This window comes from Diadema antillarum, unplaced genomic scaffold (genome assembly GCF_040938485.1).
Source record: "Diadema antillarum isolate AM-2024a unplaced genomic scaffold, OU_Dant_1.0 seq00000821_RagTag, whole genome shotgun sequence".
Taxonomy (NCBI): domain Eukaryota; kingdom Metazoa; phylum Echinodermata; class Echinoidea; order Diadematoida; family Diadematidae; genus Diadema; species Diadema antillarum.
In genome coordinates, this window is record NW_027271698.1 from 2,152,246 (window position 1) to 2,180,133 (window position 27,888).

Consider the following 27,888-nt stretch of genomic DNA (forward strand, 5'->3'; position numbering starts at 1 on the left):
TCTTCACTGTCTTCCCATACATTTTTGAAATATTCGCATTGTTACCTCCTTGATCAATGTAATGACTGATGCTACACGCAACAACACCATCTACACACATCCATTATCATCCCAAATATCTATTAACCGTTATGACACAATCACTGTGAATCAATCAACGTTGATCCTAAAACTATGCTTGTGCAAACTCCCCCCATCATCACTGTTTGACTCCTCCTCCCTACCCTGTTCCAACCCGTGATCCGTGACTTTATGTTTCACCCATTGTATTTTTTATTTCCAACACCCTTTTAACACCTTACGTGTTTACCCCCAAAAACATACCGCCTCCGCTGCATAGAAATGGGCGGTAGCCACGGCGGTCTCACACGAGACATAAGCTTTGAGGAAATGGAATTCCGCTTGGCCGAAGAAGGTACGAAGGAGCTATCGTTGTTTGAAAATCGTGATACAAGCATAATTTGTGATGCTGTTATACCATTCAAGATTTTTCCGTGTAATTCTCGGTCACAATTTGCTGTGTAATCTCCTGCACGGATGTCCACATAGCATGTTGCCATGGAAACTTGACGTTGAGCGGAATGACTCACTGTGCTCTGTGTAAATCACAGCACTCAACTTCACTCATTACTTTTTGTTTTTGTCTGCTGTGAGTTTGAGAAGAAACTGTAACCTATAATTCAGCCCAGCTCTCCTGTATAGCAAAAGATCTTGAATAAATGTAGACTTTTCTTGATATCTTTTTTCCAAATATCAGTTAGTTTGTGGATCCTTTTGCTGACTGTCTGTAAAAGTGCAGGTTTTGCATGAAATTGATGCCTGTTAGTGAGGACATGAATGAACCTCAATAAGTATGTAAAAAAGTAGATCATGTGCAGATTTTGCTGTTGGTTCCATTTAGGTTGATGTGCATGGCTTTATAATGGCTCCCAAGTCCTGTATAAGCCTTATACATGTACTTTGCATGAATGATATTTTCTGAATTGGAACTTGAAAAACGAATTCTATGAATGGTTGAATTTGTGATGGAGAACTGAATTTGCGATGGTGAACGGAATGAGAAATCAGGATTACCTCTGTTCAAGAGAAAACTTGGCAATTTCAACATCGTATGGAGATAATATTGCATTTCTATTTTGTGAGCCAAATCAGTTACTTTCAGGAATATCAGCCAAGATCTGAATTTCACCAAAAAAAAAAAAAGGAAACACCCCAGTATATGGCATGTGCAGCTAATGGAATGAAAGTTTATTTCCCACCTTGTCCTGATTAACTGGGGTCTACTGTATTGCATAATTTGCAAACCTAATTGGAGCTTTCCCCATTGCCTGCTATGAAATCCTCAATTGATATGATTTTTAATGTGGTAGGATCGGGATTTCACTTTTCATTTCTCCTTTACCCTTCCTAAATGATTGTTTGTTATGCCGTAAAAGCCGTTAATCAGGAATACAGAAGGTTCCTCGAAGTTCCAAATATGAGGGTGATGTTTGCACGTCGAGGTATCACCATATCTTCATTCCTGCATGCGTTGAAATGTCTGTTGGTGTCCATTAAATAACACTCTCTTACACAAATCCCCCACAGTGCTTTTGTTACTCTTGTGACCTACATGTATTGCATGAAAGAAACCAGTCGTCAACTCTGTTATAGTCATTTACAATGTTTGTATGTATTAATGCCAGTAGAGCGTTCACCTATTGGTCTTAGGGGGATTACATACTAGGTAGATAGTTAGTTTTGTAAATCATCCGGATTTGCTTGGAATTATCTGAATTTGAGTACCAAACTAGTATGTTTGAGATTTGCTTCAATTGCATGCTCAATTGTCATTTGTAAAGTTGAATGAATTCAATAATATTGGATTTCTCAATGTTTTGAAGGGACTGTACAGTACTGGTTGAGGTAGGAACTCATGTTTTGAACATTCCTAAGTGAAATAATGAAAAGCCTCTTATGAAATATGAAAGAGCATGTAATTTTAAGAAGGATTTAACGTTTATTTGATGAAAATTGGTTTTCAAATGGCTGAGTTATCCAAAAAAGTGCTAATAATAAAAGGCGACATGCCACAACTTTATTAGGATCTCTTTGTTTCACCTTGTTTTTTGATATCTCAGCCATTTCAAAACCGATTTTTATCAAATAAACTTTTGATACCCCTTAGAACTGCATGCTCTTTGACATCTCATAGAGTGGTTTCTGAATATCTCGCCAAACGTTAAAAGCTAAATCTTGACCTCGACCGGAACTGTACACACCCTTTAAGTAAACAGTCAGTTACTTTAGAAAGAATTTATTTTCTGGGTAAACAGACGAAAAAGCCAAACTTGTGTTAAGTGTCTGGATATGTCTGCCATATAAGCCTTTCGTTCTGTGTGTTGTTAACAGCCCATTATCTTCCCAAGATGTTTTCTCAAATGAGGGTCTTTTATGCTGAAAAGAAGTTAAATTGGTATGATAATGGTCTTTGTTAGTTTGCCATGCCCATTGACATGGAACAGAGTGTTGAAAATCAGTTTTCCTTGGATTTCATGAAATACTGGGAGTAAAAATCCTATTCGCCTATATATCAATCTTTACCAAATTGACCTGTTTAACATAAAATTAGTAGGAATGGGTTATATCTTTCGCATTACATCTTAGTCTTCATACAACATGGCAGTGATAACTTTATGGAATAGGGGTCACAGATGCCAAATTATCATACAAAATGTTTTATAATATTGTATGCAAACCTATGAGAGTTGCATTTTAATGCTGTGTTCTGAGAGCGTGCACTCGCGTACACATACTAACTCCACTGACATTTGTATTTAATTTTCTTATGGCGAAAAAAAAAAATCCCCTCAGAAATGAAATCCTCTAAAAAGTTAAACAAAACAAACAAAACAAAACAAAACAAAACAAAACAAACCGAAGAGTCAATAGCACTCAGTCACTTCTTATCTACATTTAAAAATAATTTTAGATAAGTTCCTGGATCATTCATTGCAATGTGTGATGTACCATTCAAATCTCATTTCTCAGTGGTAAGAAAGATCCACAAACTACAGACATCTACTAAGAACTCACAATTTTATGTGTGTAGTAGGTGCTTGTACCATCTGGCATAGGGAACCACAAATCATTAAGCTCCAAGTGTAAATATTATCATGGAATGTAGTGATGTCATAAAAGGTTTGTGCATGAGACAGTGGCTGGGTAGATTACCATTTTGAAAAAGCCATGTTTGCCCATAATAAACAGAGCTCCCTGTTGACTGCCATGAATGTCCAAAGTCCTACAAACAAGAACAGCTCCCTCTAGTGTTCACTTCTTACATATTACCATCTGTTGATAGGGTGGCACCAGCATAGTGTGCGTCTGCTATCAATTGGTTGCCTCATTCTAAGAGAGCTATGGGCAGGTGTTAAATTAGGCGGAGGCAATCTGTCAGTTTTCCCTCGCTTTCAAGGACGTTATTGATGTCTGCTGCGGAGCTGCGCTGTTTTATACTACAACCATCAGGTTTTAGGCGTTCCCACACGCAGAAAAATGTCGTTAGCGCTGACAATTGTTGCGTCTACGTGGACGACACATGTACTGGCTCTGTCAGTGATAGTTGTGTGCGTTGTTTTGATAAGACACTGCAGCAAATGTAAGTTTTCATTGATATTACAACTGTACGTAGTGAACTTTAAACGGTGCAGTACAATTTTGCATGAGGGTTGTGCATGGTACGGTGTACGTGAGCTGGTGCTATGGTCGTATTGATTGCAATGTTGAACGGAGGCTGGTATTAAAGAGATCATAATGTTATATGAGCTTCTTACAGTGTTAACAAATTGGAGTTGTTCTTTTTCTCCATGTTATGTGATATCACTCCCAGTGTAGCAACAGTGTGACATTTCACTCTCATTCACAACAGTGTCATGTGATTGTGATTTATCTATTCATCTGTGCCTAACTCACATTCCTATTACATATATCCATGTCGTTCCATTCACGCAGTCAATATCCTTGAGCCCAGATTCCCAAGGAGGATTTCTTTCTGTAGTCCGAGAGAAAGAAAAGAATTATGGTGGCACTGTATAGAATTTCTGTTGCTGGAATTTCCTCTCTAGATTGTGACTACAAGAGAAGTTTCATGTAGCATACAAAGAAAACACATTTTGTCCTTGAAAAGAGGCCATACAAGGCAGCAATGAATGCATACTTAACAATGTGTAGGTTTTCTACTGGCATGTTTCAAGACATTTTTTTTTTTATTTTTTTTTTTAATGAATGAATGTGTGTACAAAGTACCTTGTCCCCTGGTCAGTGTATGTATGTATGGCTCTCCAAGTAAATACTTCGTGTTGATTATTGCAATACTAGTAGACAGAAATGACATATTTAACATCCCCCACCCCCATACAATATATGTCTCTGTGCCATACTTTTGTGAATTCCTTCAGTAAATCTGGTATTGTGCCATTTGTTAAAGAATACTGTGTGATATAACCAATAGATAGTAAATGATAAAAAAATAGAAGAAGCGCAAATAAACAAGTACTGAGACTGCTGTAGAGCTGTTGGCTGTTGTAGTAGAAGTCTGAGGAATAGTATCAATTTGCTCAAACCAGGAAGTATCTTGAGGTATTACTGTGTGAGCAGGATGTTTAATCCTAGACACACTAGCTGTTTTCAGGAGTACACACACTAAATGATATGTATATATGCACACATATACATTGGGAAAAAGACAGACAGATGGACAGACAGACAGATGGAGAGAGAGTTAGACAGAGAAAGAGAGAATAAAGCCTGAAAAAAAAAAACAACTCTCCCTGCTAGGCTAGTACCTTTACCATATCACATGACCTTATTTATTGTTAATGTTGTTATTGTTGTTGTTTTTTCCCCCTCTAGTCTTTGCGTCCAGCGATCCTTCGGCCTTTGACGTGGACTACCTGGCCCAGGCGGGAGGGTCAAGCGATGTAAGTGAAAGTGAAACTCGGCCGAGAGTCTTAGAGTTTGTTGCCAACATTTGAAGAGCTTATTTGCAAAAGGGGCTAGATCCACTTTTGATGAAAATCTAGTTATTAGCATCACAACACAGAATTCCATTTGAGTTAGTTATACTGAACATTTCAACTCCAGACAACCATTTGAATAGAAATTATCGCAAAATTAGATTTAGATTTCCCATATACTTGTGTACAAATTCTCACAAACAAACTGATTTTTCTCCAAAGTACTAAAAGTGGATCTAGCCCCTTTTGCAAATAAATTCTTCATTTGTAAAGCGTTGTGGGTTTCTCAAAGATGAGCAAATTCGTTGTAGCCTGATAAGCAACCTTGCTTGATCAATTTGTCACAGCGTATCAGGCGTTTGCATTTATCACAAGTTTGTTTTAAGAGTTGTTTCATGCACACATGAATATGCCCATGATGGAAAAAAAATCTCAAATGGAAGTACTGAATTAAAGCTGAATGAAGAAAAAAAAGTGAAATGAATGTGATAGGAAATTCCCTAGACATCTCACATAGTTGCTACTATGTCAGGAAGTATTTTTATCTGGAATATTTTGTGAAAGACATCCTGATCGCTGGCTTCCCTGGAGGATTTTGTTTGTTTGTTTGTTTGTATTTCTGTTTCAGTTTCGTTCGTTTGTTTTTGTGCCTCTACCCGGAACTGTGCCTGAGGAGTTATGTATTCAGGTTTTCCGTTCACCCATTCAGTTGTCCATTTCGACTTTTGCTATCGTAACTTCAGAAAACCATGCGATTAATTTTTTTGGTGCCTAGCCCAGGTATACCACATCAGATATGTTCACTGAATAGATGAGACAATAAATCCACCTAGCGAGCAAAGGTCTCTGAACTTTGGTTAAAAATGACATTTTTCTGCTGTAACTTGTCAGTTTGTATGCACTGAGGTAATAATATTTTCTAGGGTGAACAGAAATCAATATACATTCATTTCCATGTTATGATAATAATGATAGGTCAATGGTCATCTAACTTCAAGTGGTTGAAAATGTCATTCTCCAGCCATAGCTTCAGATTGGACCGACTGGTTGTAATATCTAGCAAGAATGATTGAGCATTTAGTTGCTTAAAATGAGGTACAAGATAGATAGATAGATAGACTTCTGCAGCGATTGCATAGGAAGTGGAGGCATTCTATTCTGCAGTCAAATAATTTGAGTTTCGTTTTTGTGTCCCTTGTTGTGTTTTGTTATATGTCCCTTTTCTTTTTGTTTCCCTGTTGCTTTCATTTTGATTTTAAATTGGCAGGGCTTTCCTTTAAGAAATATTCACTGATATTGAAGTAAAAGGTAGAGTTTAAGAGTGTGGAAATGCCCAAGGTTTATATTTGATGCAGATAGCATGTAAAAACACTGATTTTTCATTAATATGTTTCCCCTTTGATAAAAGTTGGTAGAAATTTTATGTCTGTGTCACTGTGTCAGAGACCAAGACAGAGAAAAGAAGAGAAAGTTTGCCTAGGTGTCGTGTCATCAGTAATGAGTCAGGTGCTGAATAAGTTTGCAAGTCTCCATTTCCTGTTCATTGACTTCCATTTATCACACTTAATCTCATATTTTTCAGTCCAGATCAACTCTTTGTAAGAAAAATATGTACTGCCTGCTAAATGAGATTACTAACAGAAAATTAGTGGAAGGGTGCCATATTCAAGCATGCCATGATTTTCAAGTTTCTTTTGTGTATATATTTTATCCAAGTTAGTGAGGCTATTGAACATAATTCTGACCTTTCAGACAGTGAAAATAAGAATTGATGAAGAATGTTTAGTGTATTACTTGCATTCAAAGAAATTGACAGGACAAGATATACCTGGTATGTCCACAGTTACTTGGACATTTGTGTAATGCCAGTATGGGGAACGTTTTCCAGGGTGATGCTTTAGATTACCTTTAAAATCAAGTGGCATGCAACCCTCATATTTGAAACTAATCACCGAGAGCTGGGGCTAGGTAGATATCCATACAGTGGTTTTTATGAAGCCCAGAAAGTCAGGGTAGAATATCTCCGCACATGCGAGTCACGGTTTTGAGGTAGAATATTTCTGCAGGCATCCGCCCACCGCACCAATTAAAGGGGCAGCTCCCCTGTCTTACTATGGCCAGCATGTGTGAAACATGTTTTCTCTCATGTATGTCTAGACAATTTTTCTGCAACTTTTAATCTTCAAAATCCCATGGAAGAGTGACTGTTGTTGTTGTTGTTGTTGTTGTTGTTGTTGTTGTTGTTGTTGTTGTTGTTGTTGTTGTTGTTGTTGTTGGTGTTTTTTTTTTTGGGGGGGGGGTTGGAACAGAAAGTATTAAAATGCGTGAACAATAATCATCTTAATCATAAATTTAAAACCCTTGGGTCACAGAACAGAGTGGAAGTGTGAAGTTCCCTGTGTTGATTTTCTGGTATTTGATTTCTGAGAAAATTGTCTCTCTTTTTTTTTTTAAGTTTCTTCATTGAATGCAAAACTTCAAATTAAATGCATGGTAAATCTCCATTGTATCAGAATAATATTTCCATTTATTCCAATCACTAATCAGCACCTCTTGTGTATGGGTACTCTGCAATGTAATAAATTCAGTATATTTACAAGAGTCATACATATACCATACACGAAGTATATGATATTAAATTAAAAAAGAAGAACTTGCAACATCTTGAAAATGGTGACCTACCGATACACTGTACGTACTATGTAGGTTATGTTAGGTTGTCAGTTCTCCCCCATACAGAGTATAGAGCATCCATTGAAAACCACAGGAATGTGTTTACATGAGAGCATGTATGCTAGCCATCCACTTTCTAGGAAAATTATCAGAGAAGCCTTTCTCAAGAGCTTGCTGTAGGAGCTCGACGCTATTAAAGCCTAGACGTCTGTCACCACCGATGTAGAGATAATATTATGTACACTCATTATTGTCAAGATGGAGCCAGAGTATCACATTTCATCAGTGCAGTCCGCAGATGGTTTGCTGGACTTGGAGTCATTCCAGACTCTCATCGCAGCTCCAATGCAGTAAACATGAACAGTCACTTTCACTTGCAATTCATAGTGCATGTACTGTGGAGTCTGCTGGACTATATGTTAAAGGTCACATGTGAAGTTTTGGTAATGAAGTGGAATTATAACAGAAATTGGCTCAGTGCCACTCAATGTGAATGATAATGCAATTCGAAAAGAAAAGAAAAAATCCTACCCTTTGTACTAGTGGAGAGGTTAACTTGACCAATGCAGAAGTTATTCTACACAAAATGTATGCCAATAGAATGACGTAAATATCAGCATATGGAGCTTGACAGAGAAATCTTACTGTTTGTCAAAATGTATAGTGTATGTGTGTGTGAGTGAGTTTCAGATCTAAACCCATCTTGTACAAAGATAGCTTGGTGTTTGTTTCCAATTGAGCACAACAGTAGACACTTAACTTTTTCTTGTTTTTCTTACCTACTTGGACATGTAAGCAGTCATAAATCTGCCCAGTGGTGATGTTCTCTCATCTTCCTCCTTTTGTTATCAATCACATGTATTTGAAAGTTACGTGCAGAAGCAAGTGCAACTTGTGCTTATTTGTACACCCTATGTATGTTTACATTGAATAACAAAATACAACAAAACAGCTCTACAATAAAACACCACAGGGGAAAAGGTTGAAGTGATACAAATTTCCCCCAAGTGTGAAGCACATATGTTGGACCCCCCCCCCCCCATCAACTAGCGATGTCTCCTTTCAAGGCAATCTTGAAATATAAACATGGTGGGTCGTCACTTTTCTGTTGCTTTTTTTTTTCCATTCCCATTTGACTTGCTGTCTACTTTAACCAAGGAGGTACTAGGCAAGCTTGCCTAGTACCTCCTTGCTTTAACAAGGAGACATTTCACAGGAATGTGTAGATTTCAGAGAAGAATGCTAGAATTCCATGCTAATGCCCACCACCTCAAATGTTGACTTTGCCAAATTCCTGTGTATCCCAGTAGGTGGTACGGTGGTCCTCCCGTCTTTCATCTCCTCCAGATGTTTGCTGAATTTTTATCAGAAAAAGTTTGGCGCTGGGTGTCCGGAATCCCTGGTGCCAGTTTTCTGATTAACCTGCACCCCCTGTCTAGGTTGCAAGGAATGAGAGAGCTCTTATTTTGTCAATTTAGGATCCTCCTCAGCTTTACTGTGATAAATGATAAAAGGGCTACTGCACTTCACTTTATGTTCAAGTTGACTTTTGTTTTTGAAAGAGGGCTAGAGAGAAAAAGAGGGAGAGTAGAATCGAATCAGCAAGATAGAGAAAATCTGATTAAAATTGGAGGAAAAAAGAAAAACAGTTTACCAGAGTTTCATGCCGCAAAAAAGGTCATCTGCTGCAGTTCACAAAAATTTCATGCCGCGAGTGTTTGTGGTTTACAGTATGTACCAAGATTTGGACCTAGGATTTTCTGTCATATGAGCTCTTAGCTGGAATGGAGACTACAGTGTTCCCTCTTATTTATTCTGCAGTGCCAAGATAGTTTGCATTCAATTCGATGACCAAACAAAGCTTTTGTGACTCATCGGATAATAAGAAAAAAATAATATTGATAATGGTACCCGGTAACGATAACGATGGTGAAAATGATGATTATAATGATGATGGTTGTAATGATAATATCACTGCCACTACCACTACTACTACTACTACTACTACTAGTAATAGTAATGATTATAATGATAACAACAACAATGGTAATAATAATAATAATAATAATTATTATTATTATTATTATAATAATAATAATGATAATAATAATGATAATATTAGTAATAATAGTAGTAGTAATAGTAATAATAATAATAATAGTGATAATAATAATAATAATGATAATGATAATAATGATAATGATAATAATAATGATAATAATAATAATAATAATAATAATAATAATGATAATAATAATAATGATAATGATAATAATTATAGTGATAATAGTAATGATAATAATAGAAGATTTTAGGTGCAAATCAAGGAAGTAGAGAATTGACACAATTACTTTAGAAGTAAACAGATTTGTTAAAAGGTAATTCTTAAATGTTTAAGACCACTACCAATCATAAGGTCTCTGGTTCAAATCCCCTGGTGCAGTGGTTGTACCCGAGGCAAGGCACTTTATCCCCATTGCCTAGTCCTGTGGAGGGGACTTGAAACAGTCGGTCTTGTAGTTGCTTGTGTGCAAGCATTCATGGCTTCCTTAGCAACCATGTAATACAGATAGAATCAAATCAAAATGATTTTTACCTCGTGGCTATATATTTCAAAATCTTGTTAGATATTAAACCTTTATAGATGGATATCACTGCAACTAATGGTCTTTGTTTTCCCTGTTTTATACAGTTCAAGGAATCAGCCTTAGCGAGGCAGTCACTATACGTCAAATTTGACCCACTGGTGAAAGGATGTGTAACTCCACAAGGTAAGTTATCTTTCTAGTCACTTATCATTGTGACAGAAAATGAGTATGAAGTCTGCGAAATATTTGTTATATTCTGGGAAAGCAGGAATAATTAAGAGTTAGAATTGCAGTAATGATGTTGTATCACATACAGATTTTTTTTTTAAAGAAAACTTATGAATAAGCACATTTTTTTTCTCTCTCTCTCTGTACAAGACCTAAGTGAATGGAGAGATGAAATTTATCAATCCATTTCATCTGAGAATCTCAGGAACTTTGTTGGAAGTAACCTGAACAGTTAAGAGAGTAAAAAGAGGACCAATTTAGACTTCCATCTTATAAGCCACACAAGCATGACATGACATTATATTTCCTCTATTATGATGTCAATCCTGTATGAGCATACATTCCTGTAAGTAACCTCTTTCTTCTGTTCCCACATTCCTGTAGTGTTGCATTTCTCTAGTGACCCAGTAAACATATGTTTACAAAATAATAAGCAAAATAGTTCAAAGCCTGATTTCTGTCTGACATACCAGTGAGTCCTCATAAGCGGCTGGCATTGTTACTTTTATTACTCTCTGGCAAACAAGAAAAAGGGGGACAAAAGTGTAGCTGTGCTTTCTGTTAGTGAATGCATCATGTTTGTTTCCCTATTATGCCTACATGTTATTGGTGCTGACATTTGGTTTAAAATCCACTGTATGGTTTTGACGTCAACATACGGTTTGATGCCATCTGTTTTTGGTGTCAGTGTGACAAACCTGCCACTGCTACACTAATGTGGAGAATTTTCCGCTCAAACATTTGTACGATAATTTCTCACCGATTCTTCGGATGGATTGTGCCAGAATTGATTCGCTGCCGTCACATGCATGCAGGTCGTTAGTGATGCTCTCTCACTTTTTCCCTCCATGTAATGGTTGCCATGGAGACACAGAGAGAGCTTAGTAGCAGGTGATATTTGTGTTGTAATACAGGGAGGTGGGGGGGGGGGGGGGGGGCAAACATGATAGGTAATGAAAGAAGAAGAGATGTAGGAGGATAGAGTGCACCAGAAAATTATAGCAAATTTTCGGAGGTGGTTGCTTTTTGCATTTGAAATTGTCAAGACCTCAATTACAAAAGTAATGTTCCATAATCTTTTATCTATTTGCATCATCACACAGTATTTATTTGTCGATTGATTCATTCAATCATCTATTTTTCATGCAGTCTGGTCATTCATTGTTTCATTCATTCATTCATCCATCCATCTATCCCTCCATACATGTATCTATACCCATCCATCCATCCTCTCCATCCATCTATCCATCTATCCATCCATCTATTCATCCATCCGTCCATCTATCCATCCAACCATCTATTCATCCATCTGTTCATCTATCCATCCATCTCTTCATCCATCCCTCCATCCATCTATTCATTCATCCATTCATCTATTCATCTATCCGTCCATCCATTCATCCATTCTGAGGTAAAATTTGTCGTGCCATGTAATGTTTTAGTGGTACCTTTGGACATGTCAGCTTGCTCCATTACTTTATGTCAAGTTCTATTCTTATTCCCCCTTTTATGTGCACCAGCTCCCGCACCCATCCTGGAGCCGGAAGGTGAGGACCTGCTCCAGATGAAGACGCCCTCGCCTGGCCAGATCTTGGAGAGGCGGGGTCAGCGCAGGGCAGAGGTCAACGCCCAGGCCAACACCAGCCCAAATGCCACCGATGACGTCAAAAATGTGGATCGCCTCCTTTCGTACAGCCCCGCTACAGAGGAGGGTCAGGTCAGTGTCAAGAGAAGAGCATTGACACTTTCTGTGCCAGGGATTTTGGACAATGTGTATTTTGATGTGAAATAAGGAATTTAGTTTTGAAATGAAAATGATTGAAATCTTTGTGCTCTGTTTTATACGCATTATCATCATTAGTAGTATCAATGTTAAGTCAATTTTATGCTAGATTACCGTAATGTTTTGACCTCCAAAAAAGAAGAAAAAAGAAGAAGTAGTCCTATTTGAAAAGGAAGTAAAATGAAATTGCCTTTTGTAGATGCTGGAATAAGTCATAAAACCAAAGAGAACATTAGGTTCCCTTTCATCTGGAAATACTCGGAAGGTAGTTCTAAGTCTGGAGGGTAGATATAAAAGTTCACAGTCACAATATCTTTGAATTGCACTCAACTTTGCCTGTAGAGTCATTTACTTTCACAATTTCTGCTGGCTTGTTAACATCTTTGATTAAGAGAATCATTATTCTGATCTTACAATGAATGCAGGATTCCACTGACAGTGCTAACGCATCAGAAGCCATTCCTCCCCCCATTGCTGGCAGTGATGAAGGAATAGTGCAGGTAACATGGCATGGAATGTGCATGATGCGTTTGAATCTGAGCCTTCTGATCAGTTCCTTGCCGTTTCCTGTGCTGAACATGATGATGAGTGAGAGTTAAAGGTGCATGGTCGTGGTGTTTTAGTCAAATGCGTACGTGCGCGCACGGCACAAGTTTCCTATAGAGACCTATGCTATCGACTCCTCTCTAGCGCTTACGCTTTGACCCACTTCCCCGAGTCCGAAGAAGTCCGATTCACTGTAGTCAGTGGTCGGATCACATTTCGGCTCATGATTCGGGTGAAGGGGAAGACAGCTTTAGCAAAGTTCTTTTGTGATGTCATAATATCAAGCACATATGCACGCACCATGGCATTACTACAGACTGCACGATGCGCAGAGAAGACAACGCAGGCAACGTTACTTAGCAACAACTACGCACTTTACTCCTGATGACAGCTCAACTTCGTAATCTTCGTATCAATGCTAACTTTGATCGGCAGTATCATCAACAGCGCCCTCTACACCACCAGGACTATGCCCCTTTAAATGCTCCAAATTCACAAGTTTTACAATGTGTAACAATCTTCTTAAGTTCTTACTGCAGATAAGATGCCATGAAAAAAAGTGCTGATTCTGCTTTCAGTGTTGGCTAGGTAGCATGTGAGCATGTGTCATGTACTTGTGTAGGTGTTCATGTTTTTTTGTGGGTGGCATTTTGATGGAATGTGATAAGGCTTTGACTGTCATCTCAGTATTTCATGGATGACATTCGATTTAGAGATGGTAGGAACCCCTCATCGCTAAGCACCACAGGCCATCCCATACAGAGGAAAACCCCACTTAGGGTTGAAAATGAAGACTCACAAAGAATCACGGCTCAAACATTCACTTGACGACCATCGGAAAAATGCTAGTTGCCATGGTAACCAAAACATACTTGAGGTTGCAGAGGAAACTGAAGGGAAGGTCAAGGAAATTTGCAATTTCTCTCTCCAAACTAGAAGCAGTTGTGACCTGAAAATTTGTCACATTCCATTCTAGTACCAATCAGTAAACTGATGTGATGAAAGTCTCGCACAAAAATTGGGAGGGGATCTCAGAGCGGTTTTTCCCTCTCAATATGCGAATAAAATTTTGCATTTTGTTCAAAACATTTTTCATTGAATTGCATTTAGCAAGACTAAACTAGGCATTTCACGAAAAGGACTGAATTTGAAAGCAGCAATAGACCGTTTCAGTAATGTTTTCAAATTCTATGCCTACTTTGTTCACACAAATTGCATTTAACAACCACAAGCCTTTGCCATGAGCTTGCCCTAATTAGCAACTTATGTGAATTTGTACCTGTAGAAATGAATTGGATGGAGTAGGTGAATTAAGTGGGTTATCACTAGGATGTAAGAAAAGAAACATCCATGAAGTGTAATACATTATAGAAATGGTCTATTCCACAGTTTACTGTAAGAGATAGTTTGATACCAAATAAGCAGCATAGTACTCAGCAGAGGTTTTATCAAAATAGGACTTTTGAGTTAGAAAGTTTTGGAATTTCAAAATTGTGCATGTTTTCACATGCCAGTGATGTCAGTATCTAGCACATATATTAAGCAAATTAGATTACAGAGTTATGTCAAGGTTTTGCAAGACTTCCTCCAACCTACACACAAATCTGTACATACTTTCCTAATTTGACATGAATTCAAGGAGAACAGCTTTCATCCGCCACCACATATTTTGTTGTGTTGCAAAAAAAACCTGGCTGTGGTGATGGATGGAGGGGGGGGGGGGGGGGAGGGGCGAAGAGCATCAATTGCAAAATTACCGATCAAATACTGTAAAACACGATATATTCGCGGCATGAAGATTTCGCGAATTGGAGCCGACGGCCTTTCTTGCATCCAATGCATATTGTGGAGGCAAGAACTTTTGCGTGCCTTTTAATTTCGCGAATGTTGACGCTCGCAAAATTAAAATGCACGCAAACATTCCTCGTATTCAGATTCAGATTCAGATTCAGATTTATTCAACACTTTCAGTAAAAAACAGGAGAATACAGGAAATTGACAACACCATACTATAACAAGAGAAGAAGGATCACAATAAGCATCAGTACGAATATACAATACATTTGAAAGTGTTCGGAGACAGACAGAAAGGCTATGCCTTATATAAAAGTCCTGTCCCCATACTATTTCATTCATAAAATATCAAAATATTGAATGAATACATTTCTTTATGAATTAATACACACATACATACACACACAGACACACACACTGACATATTTTATAAGAGAAAAGTTTATCACACCATTTCGGCATACTGATTTAAAACATGAAATCTCAATTTTCTGTTAAACACATTCAGCGATGGATGTGTTTAAAAGTGTTCAGTGATGACTATGTTAAGTGATGACTGTGTTTACAGTACACGATTGATATGAATCTTCTTTGTTCACAAACCAATGGGAAAGTTGCGAGCTATGGCATCTTTACATCATTTAATTTGCATATATGTTGTTGCACCCAGTAATCATTTAATTTGCATATATGTTGTTGCACCCAGTATCCCTGTCCAGTGAAGTCATGTGAAATTTGAAATTCTGTAACTTTCTTATTTTATTCCCGGTTTTGGTTTAACATCTGCTATTCTGTTTGTGTAATTGTGACTTCTTTTTGGGAATTTAAAGGGTTTGTACAGTTCTGGTCGAGGTGAGGATTTAGGTTTTAACGTTTTGCGAGACATTCAGAAACCACTCCATGAGATGTCAAAGAGCATGCAATTCTAAGGGGTATCAAAAGTTTATTTGATGAAAATTGGTTTTGAAGTGGCTGAGATATCCAAAAACGAGGTGAAACAAAGATTCCTAATAAAAGGCGTGGCCTGTCGCCTTTTATTATTATCACCTTTTTGGATATCTCAGCCATTTGAAAACTAATTTTCATCAAATAAACGTTGAATCCCTCTTAGAATTACATGCTCTATCTTATTTCATAAGAGGTTTCTCATTATCTCACTTAGGAATGTTCAAAACATGAATCCCCACCTCAACCAGTACTGTACAGTCCCTTTAAGTCCACACAATATGGAATGGCAACAAGCTCTCTTCCCCCTCGTCTTCCAACTTCATATGTTATTTTTTTTTTTAAAGATGGGGGGAGGGGGAGACAAATATTAAAGAGTTCTGAGTTTGAATGATAATTTCTAGACCTGTTATTAAACTATTGTTTGATTTTTCCAACAGCTCCTAAGATATTCCCAAACCGACATGGACGCAGCAGTACTGGAGGCAGCAAGGACTGCGACAATTCGGACGCAGAAAGCCGTAAGTACTCCGGGCTGATGTTTCGCTTGAGGCAGGTCCATAGTATCTCCTTTAAGAGCCTCTGGGAGGTAGTGGTAAATTATGATGCACTGTGTGGCCCTGACATTCATCAGAGGTTTACATGGGCCATCTGAGGCAACCTTGCACATCAGTCAATAGAGGAAGCAGGCTCCGAATTTGAAGCCGAGATAATTTTTTTCTTGATTGATAGAGTTGTCCAAGTCAGTAATCAGGATTGACGAGACAATTTATGTGATTGTAGACCATTTATTGACAGGTGTGCAGCCTTGACCCATGCACAGTTTTATAATTCATCAAGAAAAATTGTCTTTGCTCTTTTCTGAATAAGTGTTGCACATTTTTTTTTTGGGGGGGGGGGAGGCTTTGCTTTGAGGGTTTTGACAGGCTTTTGGTCTGAGATCAGTGTTTGCTGACTTGCATCATTCCACTTGTAATGACAATAAAACTTGATGATTTCAAGTCATGATTAAATTGTCTGGGGGTTAAAGACTAGACATCTTTCAGCACCTGTACTTCATGCAGTTGTCTTGTGTGTGTATTCGGAGATGATGAAACATGATTAGTTTGCTGTGGGAGAGGCAGAGGTGATATGATTCACACACCACATTGTGACTCCACTGGGGTTTGTGTAGTCAAGAAATCTTTACAGACTCCACTGGGGTTTGTGTAGTCAAGAAATCTTTACAGACTCCACGGTTTGTGTGTGATTAGTCACAATACTGTCGGGACAGATGCCAACAGTTGTCTTGTAATGTATTTAGATGTTAAGTTTGTGTGATTGTAGATGTTAAAACTGTGTGTCTTGTCACATGTTACAATCACTTCAATCATTGCATAACTTGAGAAAAAAAGTAATGACTCATGCTGTGATTCACACCTGGGCCCCTTTGCATAAATTAAAGTAACTTCACGAGTAATAAAAACTCTGCAAGTAATACACATACCATAGAAACACTATTCCATATCCAATCAAAGCCATGAAATCACCAATGGTTACCATTGATTGCAGAGTTATACCATTAATTGGTAAGTTACCATAGTTTTATGCGAAGGGGCCCTTATCTTGCTATTTGCAACTTTGATCTAGTCATATGCTTACAGTGCATGATAGCCCAGATATGTGGTTAATACAGGAGTGGCACGACAATTGTGATATTAGTTTCTCCATGAACCTCGGGTTAGGGTTTTGATAGGGTCTTAGGTTTAGTTTGATGTGAGGATTGGGATCAGGGTTAGGGTTATGGTTATGTTTGTGGGTAGAGTTTACGTTTGGCTTAGCGTGCAGATATTTCATCGGAGCAATTGTCGCAGGAGTAAATGTTGTGCGTGAATGAAGTTGAAGTCCATGACGTTTGTTTTCATTGTTTTCCCCTTGTTTGATGGACAGGCGGAGGAGAAGTACAGCGAGTATGAGAAGCGGTTAAAGTCCCATGATGAGAAGCTGAAGGAGGTGGTGAAGGCCAAGGAAGTAACGGAGAAATCAAATTCAGATATGAGGTGCGTTGACCCTGCAGCTGTTCATTATGATAATAGAAGTAATAATCATAAGGTCTTCTTTATGCGGGGTACCCTCTTCAGTATTGACACTGTTCTATCAAAGGGCCCTGCCATTATTACTACCCCAGCGTTGCCGGGTACCCATTTATACACCTGGGTGGAGGGGGACATGGTGGGTAAAAACATCTTGTCCAAGGACTTATAGGCACTTCATGGGATTCAAACTTTGGGCGTCCGATCGAAAGCCAGGAGTCTTATCCATTTGTGTCGCAGTGCCCTCACATGTCTTTTTCAACATAGCACTCGGGTATCTCCGTCATTGCACTTTTAAGAGTCCATGATTTAAATGTGTGAATGTTAGTAGTACTGTTGATATTCACTGCAATCTGCAGTCAAGTTTCTGTCTGTAGCAGCCACCCAGGGGAGACTTAACCCGGAGGCCGGGCTATTTCGGTAGATGATAGAGCCGGGGGGAGGGGGGGGGGGGGCTGGGTCTTGGCCATCACCCGCGCGATCACGACGAAAATTAGCACACACATTGCCTGTGATGTAATCTAAAAAACTGTAAAGTTGATTTATCAAAAATTTATCATTTATGCGTAATGATACATGAATATCACACTTTTTGCTATAAATCACTAAATAAAGCGCAAAACAGGCACATTTTTTTTTTTTTTTTGGTAAATATTCTTTCTAGTGTCAGCAGATGCAGATGAAAAAAATTGGGCCATCAGAAAAATTTCTTAATTGTTTTATTGTTTTTTGAATTTCTTACGTATTTCTTGTTTTTTCAACTTTTTTGTTTTCCATTGTTTTTTCGCTGAAATTTGTCGGCAACATGAAAATATGCCATTAATTGATTTCAATCAATAAAACCCCAAAATAATCATGCTTTTATGAAATTTGACTGTAAGCACAGTTTGCATTGAAATTGTACAAGAATTCATGCTTTTGAGCAATTTTTAGTCTGACATGCATGTACATATTTATGCGTAACTTTGGAACCGCTTGCCCGGGTGTCGCTAATTTGGTGTCAAAAGATGCAGGAGACTCGAAAGAAAAAGTTGTGAAACATCGTGGCGATAGCTTTTTGCGATGGTGATACATCGCGCGGAATGTTGAGGGGGGTCCGAGGCCTCCCCCCCCCAGGCCTAGTTAGGGTTAAAAAGTGGCCTTTACAGACAAATGACCGCCAAGGCGGGTTTGACTGTATTTCTGTTTGTATCGCATTGTGAGGATGGGGCTGTGTATGACCCTGCAGTGACACCCCCAAAAAGTTAATATTGCTTGAGGGTGGTAACACTTGATGCTATGGTGCGCTTCTAGAAACGACAACTGAGTTCACTATGGCTTTGTTCTTATTGTCCCCGCCGAACGAGTTCGAGCAGGGGACTATGAAACGGGCTCCGTACGTGTGTGTGTCCGTGTGTCTGTCCGTCCGTCCGTCTGTCTGTCTGTCTGTGCGTCCGTGTGTGATCAAAATGTTCAATTTGCTACTTCTCTGTCATTTATGAGCCAATTTTGATTCTGTTTGCTTTATATGATAGCACTACATGGGAGCTTTGAAACTTCTACACAGAATTTCAGTTGTGACCTTTGACCTTGACCTTTGACCTATATTGTACATTTTGCTTCAAAATGCTACTCCTTCGCCATTTCTAACCCGATTTCGATTCCGTTTGCTTTATGTGATGGCACTAGGTGAGGGCTTCAAAACTTCTACACAGAATTTTGACCTTTGACTTCTTTGACCTTTGACCTTGATTTTTGACCTTTATTGTACATTGGCTACAAAATGCTACTCCTTCGCCATTTCTAACCCGATTTCGATTCCGTTTGCTTCATGTGAAGGCACTAGGTGAGGGCTTCAAAACTTCTACACAGAATTTTGACCTTTGACTTCTTTGACCTTTGACCTTGATTTTTGACCTGCATTGTACATTTTGCTACAAAATGCGAGTAAACACTCCTTTGCCATTTCTAACCCAATTTCATTTCCATTTGCTTTATGTGATGGCACTACAGTCTAGGTGAGGGCTTCAAAACTTCTACACAGAATTTTGACCCTTGACTTCTTTGACCTTTGACCTTGATTTTTGACCTATGTTGTACATTGGCTACAAAATGCTCCTCCTTTGCCATTTCTAACCCGATTTCGATTCCGTTTTCTTTATGTGATGGCACTAGATGAGGGCTTCAAAACTTCTACACAGAATTTTGACCTTTGACTTCTTTGACCTTTGACCTTGATTTTTGACCTATATTGTACATTGGCTACAAAATGCTACTCCTTCGCCATTTCTAACCCGATTTCGATTCCGTTTGCTTTTTGTGATGGCACTAGGTGAGGGCTTCAAAACTTCTACACAGAATTTTGACCGTTGACTTCTTTGACCTTTGACCTTGATTTTTGACCTATATTATACATTGGCTACAAAATGCTACTCCTTTGCCATTTCTAACCCGATTTCGATTCCGTTTGCTTTTTGTGATGGCACTAGGTGAGGGCTTCAAAACTTCTACACAGAATTTTGACCTTTGACTCTTTGACCTTTGACCTTGATTTTTTACCGATATTGTACATTTTGCTACTAAATGCTACTTCCGGCGGGGACATATTTTACGCACCGCGTAATTTCTACTTTTCCTTGTTTCATTTTGCAGAGCTCTTGTTATGGAGTATGAGAAGTCCATTCAGCAACTTATGAGTGAGTATAAATTGACTACCACATGTGCTCAGTAGCATGTGGATTGAATTGATTTTCATTCGCTGCCCACCAGGGTACATTGGAAATCATGAATAGTAACTGCCGGCGAATATGTGAATTGAAGTGTACGCTCGTCGGTAGTAGTCGACTCCAGTCGAATAAAGTTTGAATGTGTGTGTACATTATACATAGGGATCAGTGATAAGCTGTACACAATTTGTTAAAGGACAAGTTCACCTTCATGTACATTAGGATTGAGAGAATGCAGCAATATTAGCAGAACACATCAGTGAATGTTTGAGAAAAATTGGACAATCCGTTAAAAAGTTACGAATATTTTAAGTATCTGCGCAGTCACTGCTGGATGAGAAGACTACTACAGTGTATGATGTCACATGCGTACAACGATATAACGAAAATAAAAAGAGAATTTCACAAAACTTTACTTTTTGAATAAAGTGCACATTTCTTCGACTTGCTACTGACGTGTGTTAAGGGTAATATTATTCCCCCTGCCTTCTGAAAGAGAGAAGTCGAGTGTTCTTTTGTTATGCGAGAAAAATGGAAATATGTTGAATTTTCTTTATTCTTTCTTTATATCGTTGTACTCATGTGACATCACAAGCTTACTTAGTCTTTTCATCCAGCCGTGACCGAGCAGAAACTTCAAAAATTCATAACTTTTGAACGGATTGTCCGATTTTCCTCAAACTCTCACTGATGTGTTCTACTAATATTGCTGCATTCACTCAACCCACATGTCTATGAAGGTGAACTTGTCCTTTAACGAGGATTCTCGAATATATCCAAGCCGGGCCAGCCTTCCCATTCCATGGTATCCCCACGCTACAGGTTCTTCAACGACATTCATTGTGTCTCTAATTCTTATTAGTCTGGTTATAGTTGGTTCTAAATGAAAATGGATTTACAGGGGATTCATGTACAATTTATTCTGAGTGGTTGGTTGTGGTAGATACAAAACATTAATTGTGTTCACCAACATCAACTGAAACACACTTGCGGAATTCACAAAATAATGATACAAATACAAATTAACGCTGTCTTCTCAGATGCCATTGTTTGGGCAAGGTACTTTTTTTTTTTTTTTTAAGTTTGGGCAAGGTACTTGTATTTATTATACTTACAAAGTCTGAATGTGCAGGTAACCCTCAACACAACTATAGCAGTGGCCAGCATGGGCTAGTATAGTGCAGTGCCATTGACCCATGTTTCATTTTAGTGGCTGCAGGCCAACAGGCAGATGATTATGTAGTGCCTTGCGGGAAGATTGAAATGTTCACCGTAATCATTGGCCATGTCTGTACTTAGTCTTGAATCCAACCTGAAGTACACTGCAGCACATCTGAAAGACTCCATTATGTCAATGATAGACACTGAAAAAAAGCAAATAAAGCAAAGGCATGCCTGGTGAAAGAGTGTATAGTTTTGATGATCCAGACGAGGATAACGTAATACCCCATAGAACAGTTTGTGTACCCACTGTAAAAAGGTAAACTGACTAACAACATCTCTGGTGAACGGATGTATAGATAGTCTAAAGCCCACCGCATACTACACAACGCGATTGGTCGCACAACTCTAGAGGCAAGCTGGGTCAGACAATCAATTGTGTGACTCGACCTCGCACACTATGCGACCAGACCACATAGCTAGGCTTACAACTGTACTGGCGTCAGTACGTATACTGTACTAGCATGATTGGCCGACAATATCACAGCTGGCATTGCAACCAGTGGCACTATTGGAAACTGGCAAGGCTGGTGACCTCACACTTCTGGTTGCTTGGTCACATCACTGGTGTATCTCTTTAGAGTCGAGTAGTGTATGTGCGGAAGCTTTAAGGCACGCAGGTGTCTCATGAGACTACATGTATGAACAATTTGTTTTGTGTGCAATCATTTCGCGTCCCAGGTGATGTGTCCGACGCACGGTCAGCCTCGGACGACACGGCGGCCCAGCTCCAGAAGGAGAAAGACCAAGCACTGGAGGACCTGGCCTCAGTGGAGAGTGCTTTCAGTGATCTACACAGGAGATACGAGAAGTTAAAACAGACTCTGGATGGGTACAAGAAGGTGAGTGCTCATCAAAAAGCATTAAGGGTGTGTTAATTTTTTTTGTTTTCATTTCTCATTGAATGACATAACAAAAACAGAGTGTCATTGTGTATAGCAAACATTTTTTCTTTCCAATTTTCGTTAAGCTTTGTTACTCATTGTATTTAGAACACTAAACCTAATTTTAAATGTGATTGTTTTATCTATTGTATGATTAAAGACAAAAAGAATGATTTTTTTTTTCTTGCACACAATATTGTACCATTTTCAAAAGGTACAATATCTTTGTATCACCAGTAGATAAGGTAAGTTGACAAAGCGTAAACGAAGCCCACCACCACAGATTGTGCTGATGAAAGTAGCTATGAATGCATTTAAATATTGTCTGCAGATATGTACCTTAAAAGGTGTCTTTTTGTTTGCATTTGTTTCTCTTGTCCAGAATGAGGAGACACTGAAGAAGCATGTAACTGAGTACCAGGGGAAGGTGAAGAAACAGGAGCAAAGATATCAGACCCTCAAGTCACATGCAGAAGAAAAGATTGAGGCGTGAGTACACCTCAGCTTTGTTTATTACCTTCACTCATTGGAAATGTGAACGTGAAATGTGACAATGCACGGTCACGCTATGTGGTATTACACGTTCTGAAACATTGTCCTTGTGGTATTTCACTTTCTTTTGGCCCAAATGTATGAGAACAGTTGGAGTAAGGCTTTTATAACAACATTTACTACACTGGTGGCATGTTGGTTGTGTGCATGGCACCCATCTTTCCCAAGGGCAGTGGGACTGTTTGTAGTATGAGATGGCGTTATCCATACATGTTTTAGAAAAACATCTGCATCTTATTCAGCTCTGTGAAAAATGGTACTTGCCAAAGACTCTTAAAATGTGATTACTTCTACAGATAATCGGCAGTGGTGGAAGATCTTTCATTGTCTGTTTAAAAGCAAGGAAAACTGAGAGCTTGCTTGTATAGCATCAAAGAGATTTTCCTCTTTTTTTTTCTCCAATTTCCAACACTCTTGTTGCATTACAACTGGTAAATATTCAATTGGAGCCCATTTTCCTGAAATACCGGGTACTAAACTGGCAAAGTCGCATGACTGTAGGGCTACTATTACCAAGGAGAGTAAATGTCAGAGTAAGATACCGTAGTCCTAATTTGAAATATATGAAGATATGGATCTTGAACTAAGACTAGTCAAAAAACCTGACGTGGTTACAGCGATCACAGCATGTGTTGTGTATGTAATTTTGATTTGCTGTTTGAATTACTGTTTGCTGTGTGGTAGAAGATAGCAGCTCTTATTTCTACTCAGCTTCAATGATCATGAATGCGTTTCTGATATCGATAGTGTGTCTTTGCGCTCGCCAAGTCGCGTGAGTTTGCAGTTTTACGATGCATCACGATTGATGAGAAAGTGACGTTTTGGTGTCAATCTTTGCTGCCACAGCGCCAACGAACAAATCAACAAGGTGACCAAGAGCTACCAGTCTGAGAACGCCGGTCTGCAGGCAGCCATCAAGAGGGAACAAATGAAGACGGAGAGCTTGGAGAAGACTATCCAACAAAAGGTTCGTTCCTTCACAGGATTATTCTCCAATTATGGTAGAGTTCCAAAAATGTGAAATGTAGCTATCATATGCTGGCAAAAATTGGTTGATTTATTACTGTCAAATGGATACCTATGCATAAGAAATATGTGAAATAATGCTGTGGTACACAATTTCAGTTTCTTTTGAGTAACAGTCAAAATGTGAAATATTAGCCAAAGAGGTACAGTCTGCAGTCTTGTAGTTGTAGTTGTGGATGTTGTCATCCTTGTTTGTTCAAAATATTATTTTATTAGCCTGAATTCACAAACATAATTTCAAGTTTAATTGAAAAGTCAAAGGTGTAGATATACTGAGTAGTCCATGGATTAAAACAAGTGTGCAGTTGGTGCACCTTTTACATGCTCCTATCAGTACACATTCGTTATTGGATGTGTTTTGCCGTACGTGATCTGTCACGCACATTTACACGGATGAAATTTGCACTATCGTTTGACAATATTTAATCTACCTCTGTGAATTCAGGCCATTGTGCCTCATGCATGTACCTGACTTGATGTCCAGTCTTGAGAAATTAATGGCTTGAGATGGCATCAACAATGCAATATCATCCACACATGAAGGTACAGTTGTACTACCACTCCTGTAGTAGTTATCATGAATTGTATAACACCTAGATAGATCGTTGTCATTTTTGATTGGTTGTTTGATATTGGTCATTTTATCTAATTTTACTATTACATCATTGTTCGTGCAATTGTGTCTCCATTTACTGTGCAATCTTGTGCGATCCATGTGATTTGCTCCACTTGCACGTATACTTGCCACACTACGTACATAAAACGCTAGTGTTTGCAGTTGGTATGCGATCAAGCATATTGATGGACAAGCATGCTAGCATGTAGCACTCAGCACTCTCTCAATCACAGATCTCACACATTCTCTTATTTCTAAATTCATAAAACATCAAATGACAAGGATCTATTTTAGGTGTTATATAAAACAAATGATTAATGTTTTCCATTTCTGCAATGGACAGAATATTTATTCGGTAAAAGATGAAATGTTCAATCCATTCAACTCGGCTGTGCCTCATTGAATGGATCACTTCATCTTTCACCTCATGAAATGTTCTGTCCATCGCACTCATAAACAGACATTATTTGCATAATGTTGTTCCTGTGTCTGTTTCACTCTGCAGTCAAAGGAAAATGCGGAGCTGACGAGTCTATGTGACGAACTCATCTCAAAAATGGGAGGAGCCAGCCAGTGATGTGTCCCTACTATGACTGAGGGGAAAGACGTCAAAGTCTGTGGAACAATTGCCAGTGATTGCAAGCAGAATAATATACTGTGTAAAGCTCGTTTGCTGTAAGGTCCGTTCATCGTGAAACTAAAGTACTTGTGTGGATGCAACCCATGGAGGATACATTTTTTTTTCTTTCCTTTTTTTTTTTGTTCTCCCCAGGGACTTTGTACAGACTTTCGGAGGCAGAGAAAAAACAGAAAAGCTTCAGGATGGATTTATATATAATGAACGGGTTGTACATATATCTATTATTGTGTTGTGTGGATACGATGTAAATGGATACACATTCTGTGAGTATGATACAGGGATGCCATCAATGGCAGAGTGCACATCGTTGTTTTTAGGAGTGTAGGCCTGCAAACGCTTCTGGCACTGGCGGAAGAAAGTGATGTGTGTGCCTCGGACAGTGGTCATTGTCCATTGATGGCCGGACCCTTGACCCAGAGCTTGTGAGAAAATTGCATCATATTTGAGAAAGTCGTGTTAGAATTTGTCATTGACATTTTGTGCAGAAATGCATTTTCTTTTACTTTGGACAGATTCGCAGTCTGGAAGGAATGAGCAATTGCAATGTAGAATTTCCATTGATGTGCATGCGAGATTTAAAATATTGCTTGAAAATGTGTGCCCTTTTTTTCAGTGAAGGATTTTCAGAAACTAAAAACTAAAAATGTAATAAATACACAAAACACCCCAGATACTTAAACTGCGTTTTGCAATAACCTGATGAAATGATATAGCGTGGTAATCATAGTTTCCGATAAACCTTCTGGCGAAAAACAAAAATGAAACAGTGTGGCATAGTCAGGTTCATCACGGCTTTGGAGTATACAGCTCTGTGATGAAATATGATAAAGAGTTATCATCACTGCAATAAACATACCACTAATAGCAAAATGATTTCTTTTGCCAAAAATGCAAAGACTTTTCTTAAGCATGGCAGAAGTTGTGAGCTATTAAGAGAGTACTTGACATACAATGTGATTGCTACAACTTTCACAATATTCAACATGTTTTCATCATACAAAATGCTATGAAATTGTTTTTCTAGTAATCTTACACCATCTGTAGAAGGCTTGACTTGTGAATGAAAATGTTTCATTTTATATGAAAGAAGCAACAAAATTCAGTGTACCAATAAACAATGCAAATGCGACTATCACAAGGAAAGAATTGAAAAAAACAACTAAGCATCACATCTCTGAAATGATAACATTGTAATGTAATTGTGTGGTAACTTACAAATTAGCTTAGGATTTGCTGCTCTTGTAAAATAATTGATTTATTGGCATCCAATGGCGACAATGTGTATAATATGTATGACTACACACGAAGGCCATCATTATTTAACATGATATATGCATTCTTTGCCAGTATCACTAATCTACTATCTTTTGCACCATTTGTTGCCAAATTATTTATCCTCACCAAATGGACTGAGTTTTGTTTGTATTATTTCTTCCCCATCTTCAGTCCTGTGTACAGTTGTTGCAAATTTACGAAAGTGGCTGCAAATCGATAGAACAAGACGCCAATGCTGAATGTGAATATGATATTTGATATTACATTTCTACAACGTGGTATCTATTGACGGGATTTGTAGCCTGTAGACAAAGGAATGGATACAGTCGGGTTTTTTGTGTGTGTGCTTACTGGAGTTATTTAATGATGTGGTTTTTAGCATTGTCTGATGTATCAGGATGCAATGTTTTCTGGTGATCTTGGACAATAGAAATCACTCCAGAGACAATTTTTGTGCTTTACTCAAGGATGATACTCTAAAGTAACTTCAGTCGTTGCACTGATTGAACGCAATAGTCCAAAAATATCAGGAGTGCGGGGGCGAACAAGATTCTTTAGGAATTTCCTTTCAATCTCTATATTTGATTTGCCTTCAGCCAATCCCCAACTGATCCAGGAATGTGAAGTTCAAAATTCAAACTTCAATAAGATACTCATCACAAGCATGCTGTTTATATTCTTGATATCACATAACCCTTTCCACTGTTCATCACGTGTTTACTTCTTTGCCTAACCACACTTTCGCAAATAACGTCTATCTCTCTCTCAATCTCTACATTTCAAGGCAAACCTTGATCCTGTCGTCTCTCTCTTCTGTTTCCACGTATCATGCAGGAATTGTTGAGATGGGCGAAGCTTCTAATTGCTCGATTTGTCTATTCCATCAGTATGACAAAACATATCGAATTCAAAATTAATATCACTTGACTCGTAGCGGACCAACTGACTGATTGATTCCGACCTGGAAAATATCTTTCCAAAAAAACAAAAGGATGAAGACCCAGCAGTATGCTGGCAGTGAATTCAATTGCTGTTGTTATATAACTGGATTGTTCATCATGGATTAATTTGGAGAATGTAATGGAAAAACAAAACAGCTATGTATAGAACCATAGATAATGAGAAGATAATGACCATGAACCATATATAGGAAGTGGAATTTGGCAATACATCGATGTTGCCTCGATTGTGGGAAGCTGTAGGATTTCACAAGCTTGCTTTATACGAGAATGCCCACTTCTGATTGTGTATAGGCTTTTTTTTTTTTTTTTTTTTTTTTTTTCCTTCTTTCAGAACAGAGCATGTGCCTACAACTATTAGTGTACTTGTAGACCTATGTGGTA

At 38.4% G+C, this 27,888-nt stretch overlaps 1 protein-coding gene across 3 annotated transcripts in view; it reads left to right on the forward strand.

Annotated features, from left to right (window-relative positions):
* LOC139739851 (uncharacterized) overlaps positions 1 to 27,500 on the forward strand; it is a 79,769-nt gene extending 52,269 nt beyond the window's left edge. For 2 of the 3 annotated variants that reach the window (XM_071650449.1, XM_071650451.1), the window contains 12 exons: positions 341 to 415; positions 4,894 to 4,961; positions 10,363 to 10,441; positions 12,007 to 12,203; positions 12,695 to 12,769; positions 15,995 to 16,075; positions 17,484 to 17,593; positions 20,258 to 20,301; positions 22,234 to 22,394; positions 22,819 to 22,925; positions 23,835 to 23,955; positions 25,136 to 27,500. In XM_071650449.1, coding sequence (XP_071506550.1) covers positions 341 to 415; positions 4,894 to 4,961; positions 10,363 to 10,441; positions 12,007 to 12,203; positions 12,695 to 12,769; positions 15,995 to 16,075; positions 17,484 to 17,593; positions 20,258 to 20,301; positions 22,234 to 22,394; positions 22,819 to 22,925; positions 23,835 to 23,955; positions 25,136 to 25,207 — 1,190 coding nt within the window. In that variant the 3' untranslated portion in view covers positions 25,208 to 27,500. The remainder of the gene's footprint in view (positions 1 to 340; positions 416 to 4,893; positions 4,962 to 10,362; positions 10,442 to 12,006; positions 12,204 to 12,694; positions 12,770 to 15,994; positions 16,076 to 17,483; positions 17,594 to 20,257; positions 20,302 to 22,233; positions 22,395 to 22,818; positions 22,926 to 23,834; positions 23,956 to 25,135) is intronic. The other variant, XM_071650450.1, reaches the window with a different exon arrangement.
* Positions 27,501 to 27,888: the final 388 nt, after the last annotated feature.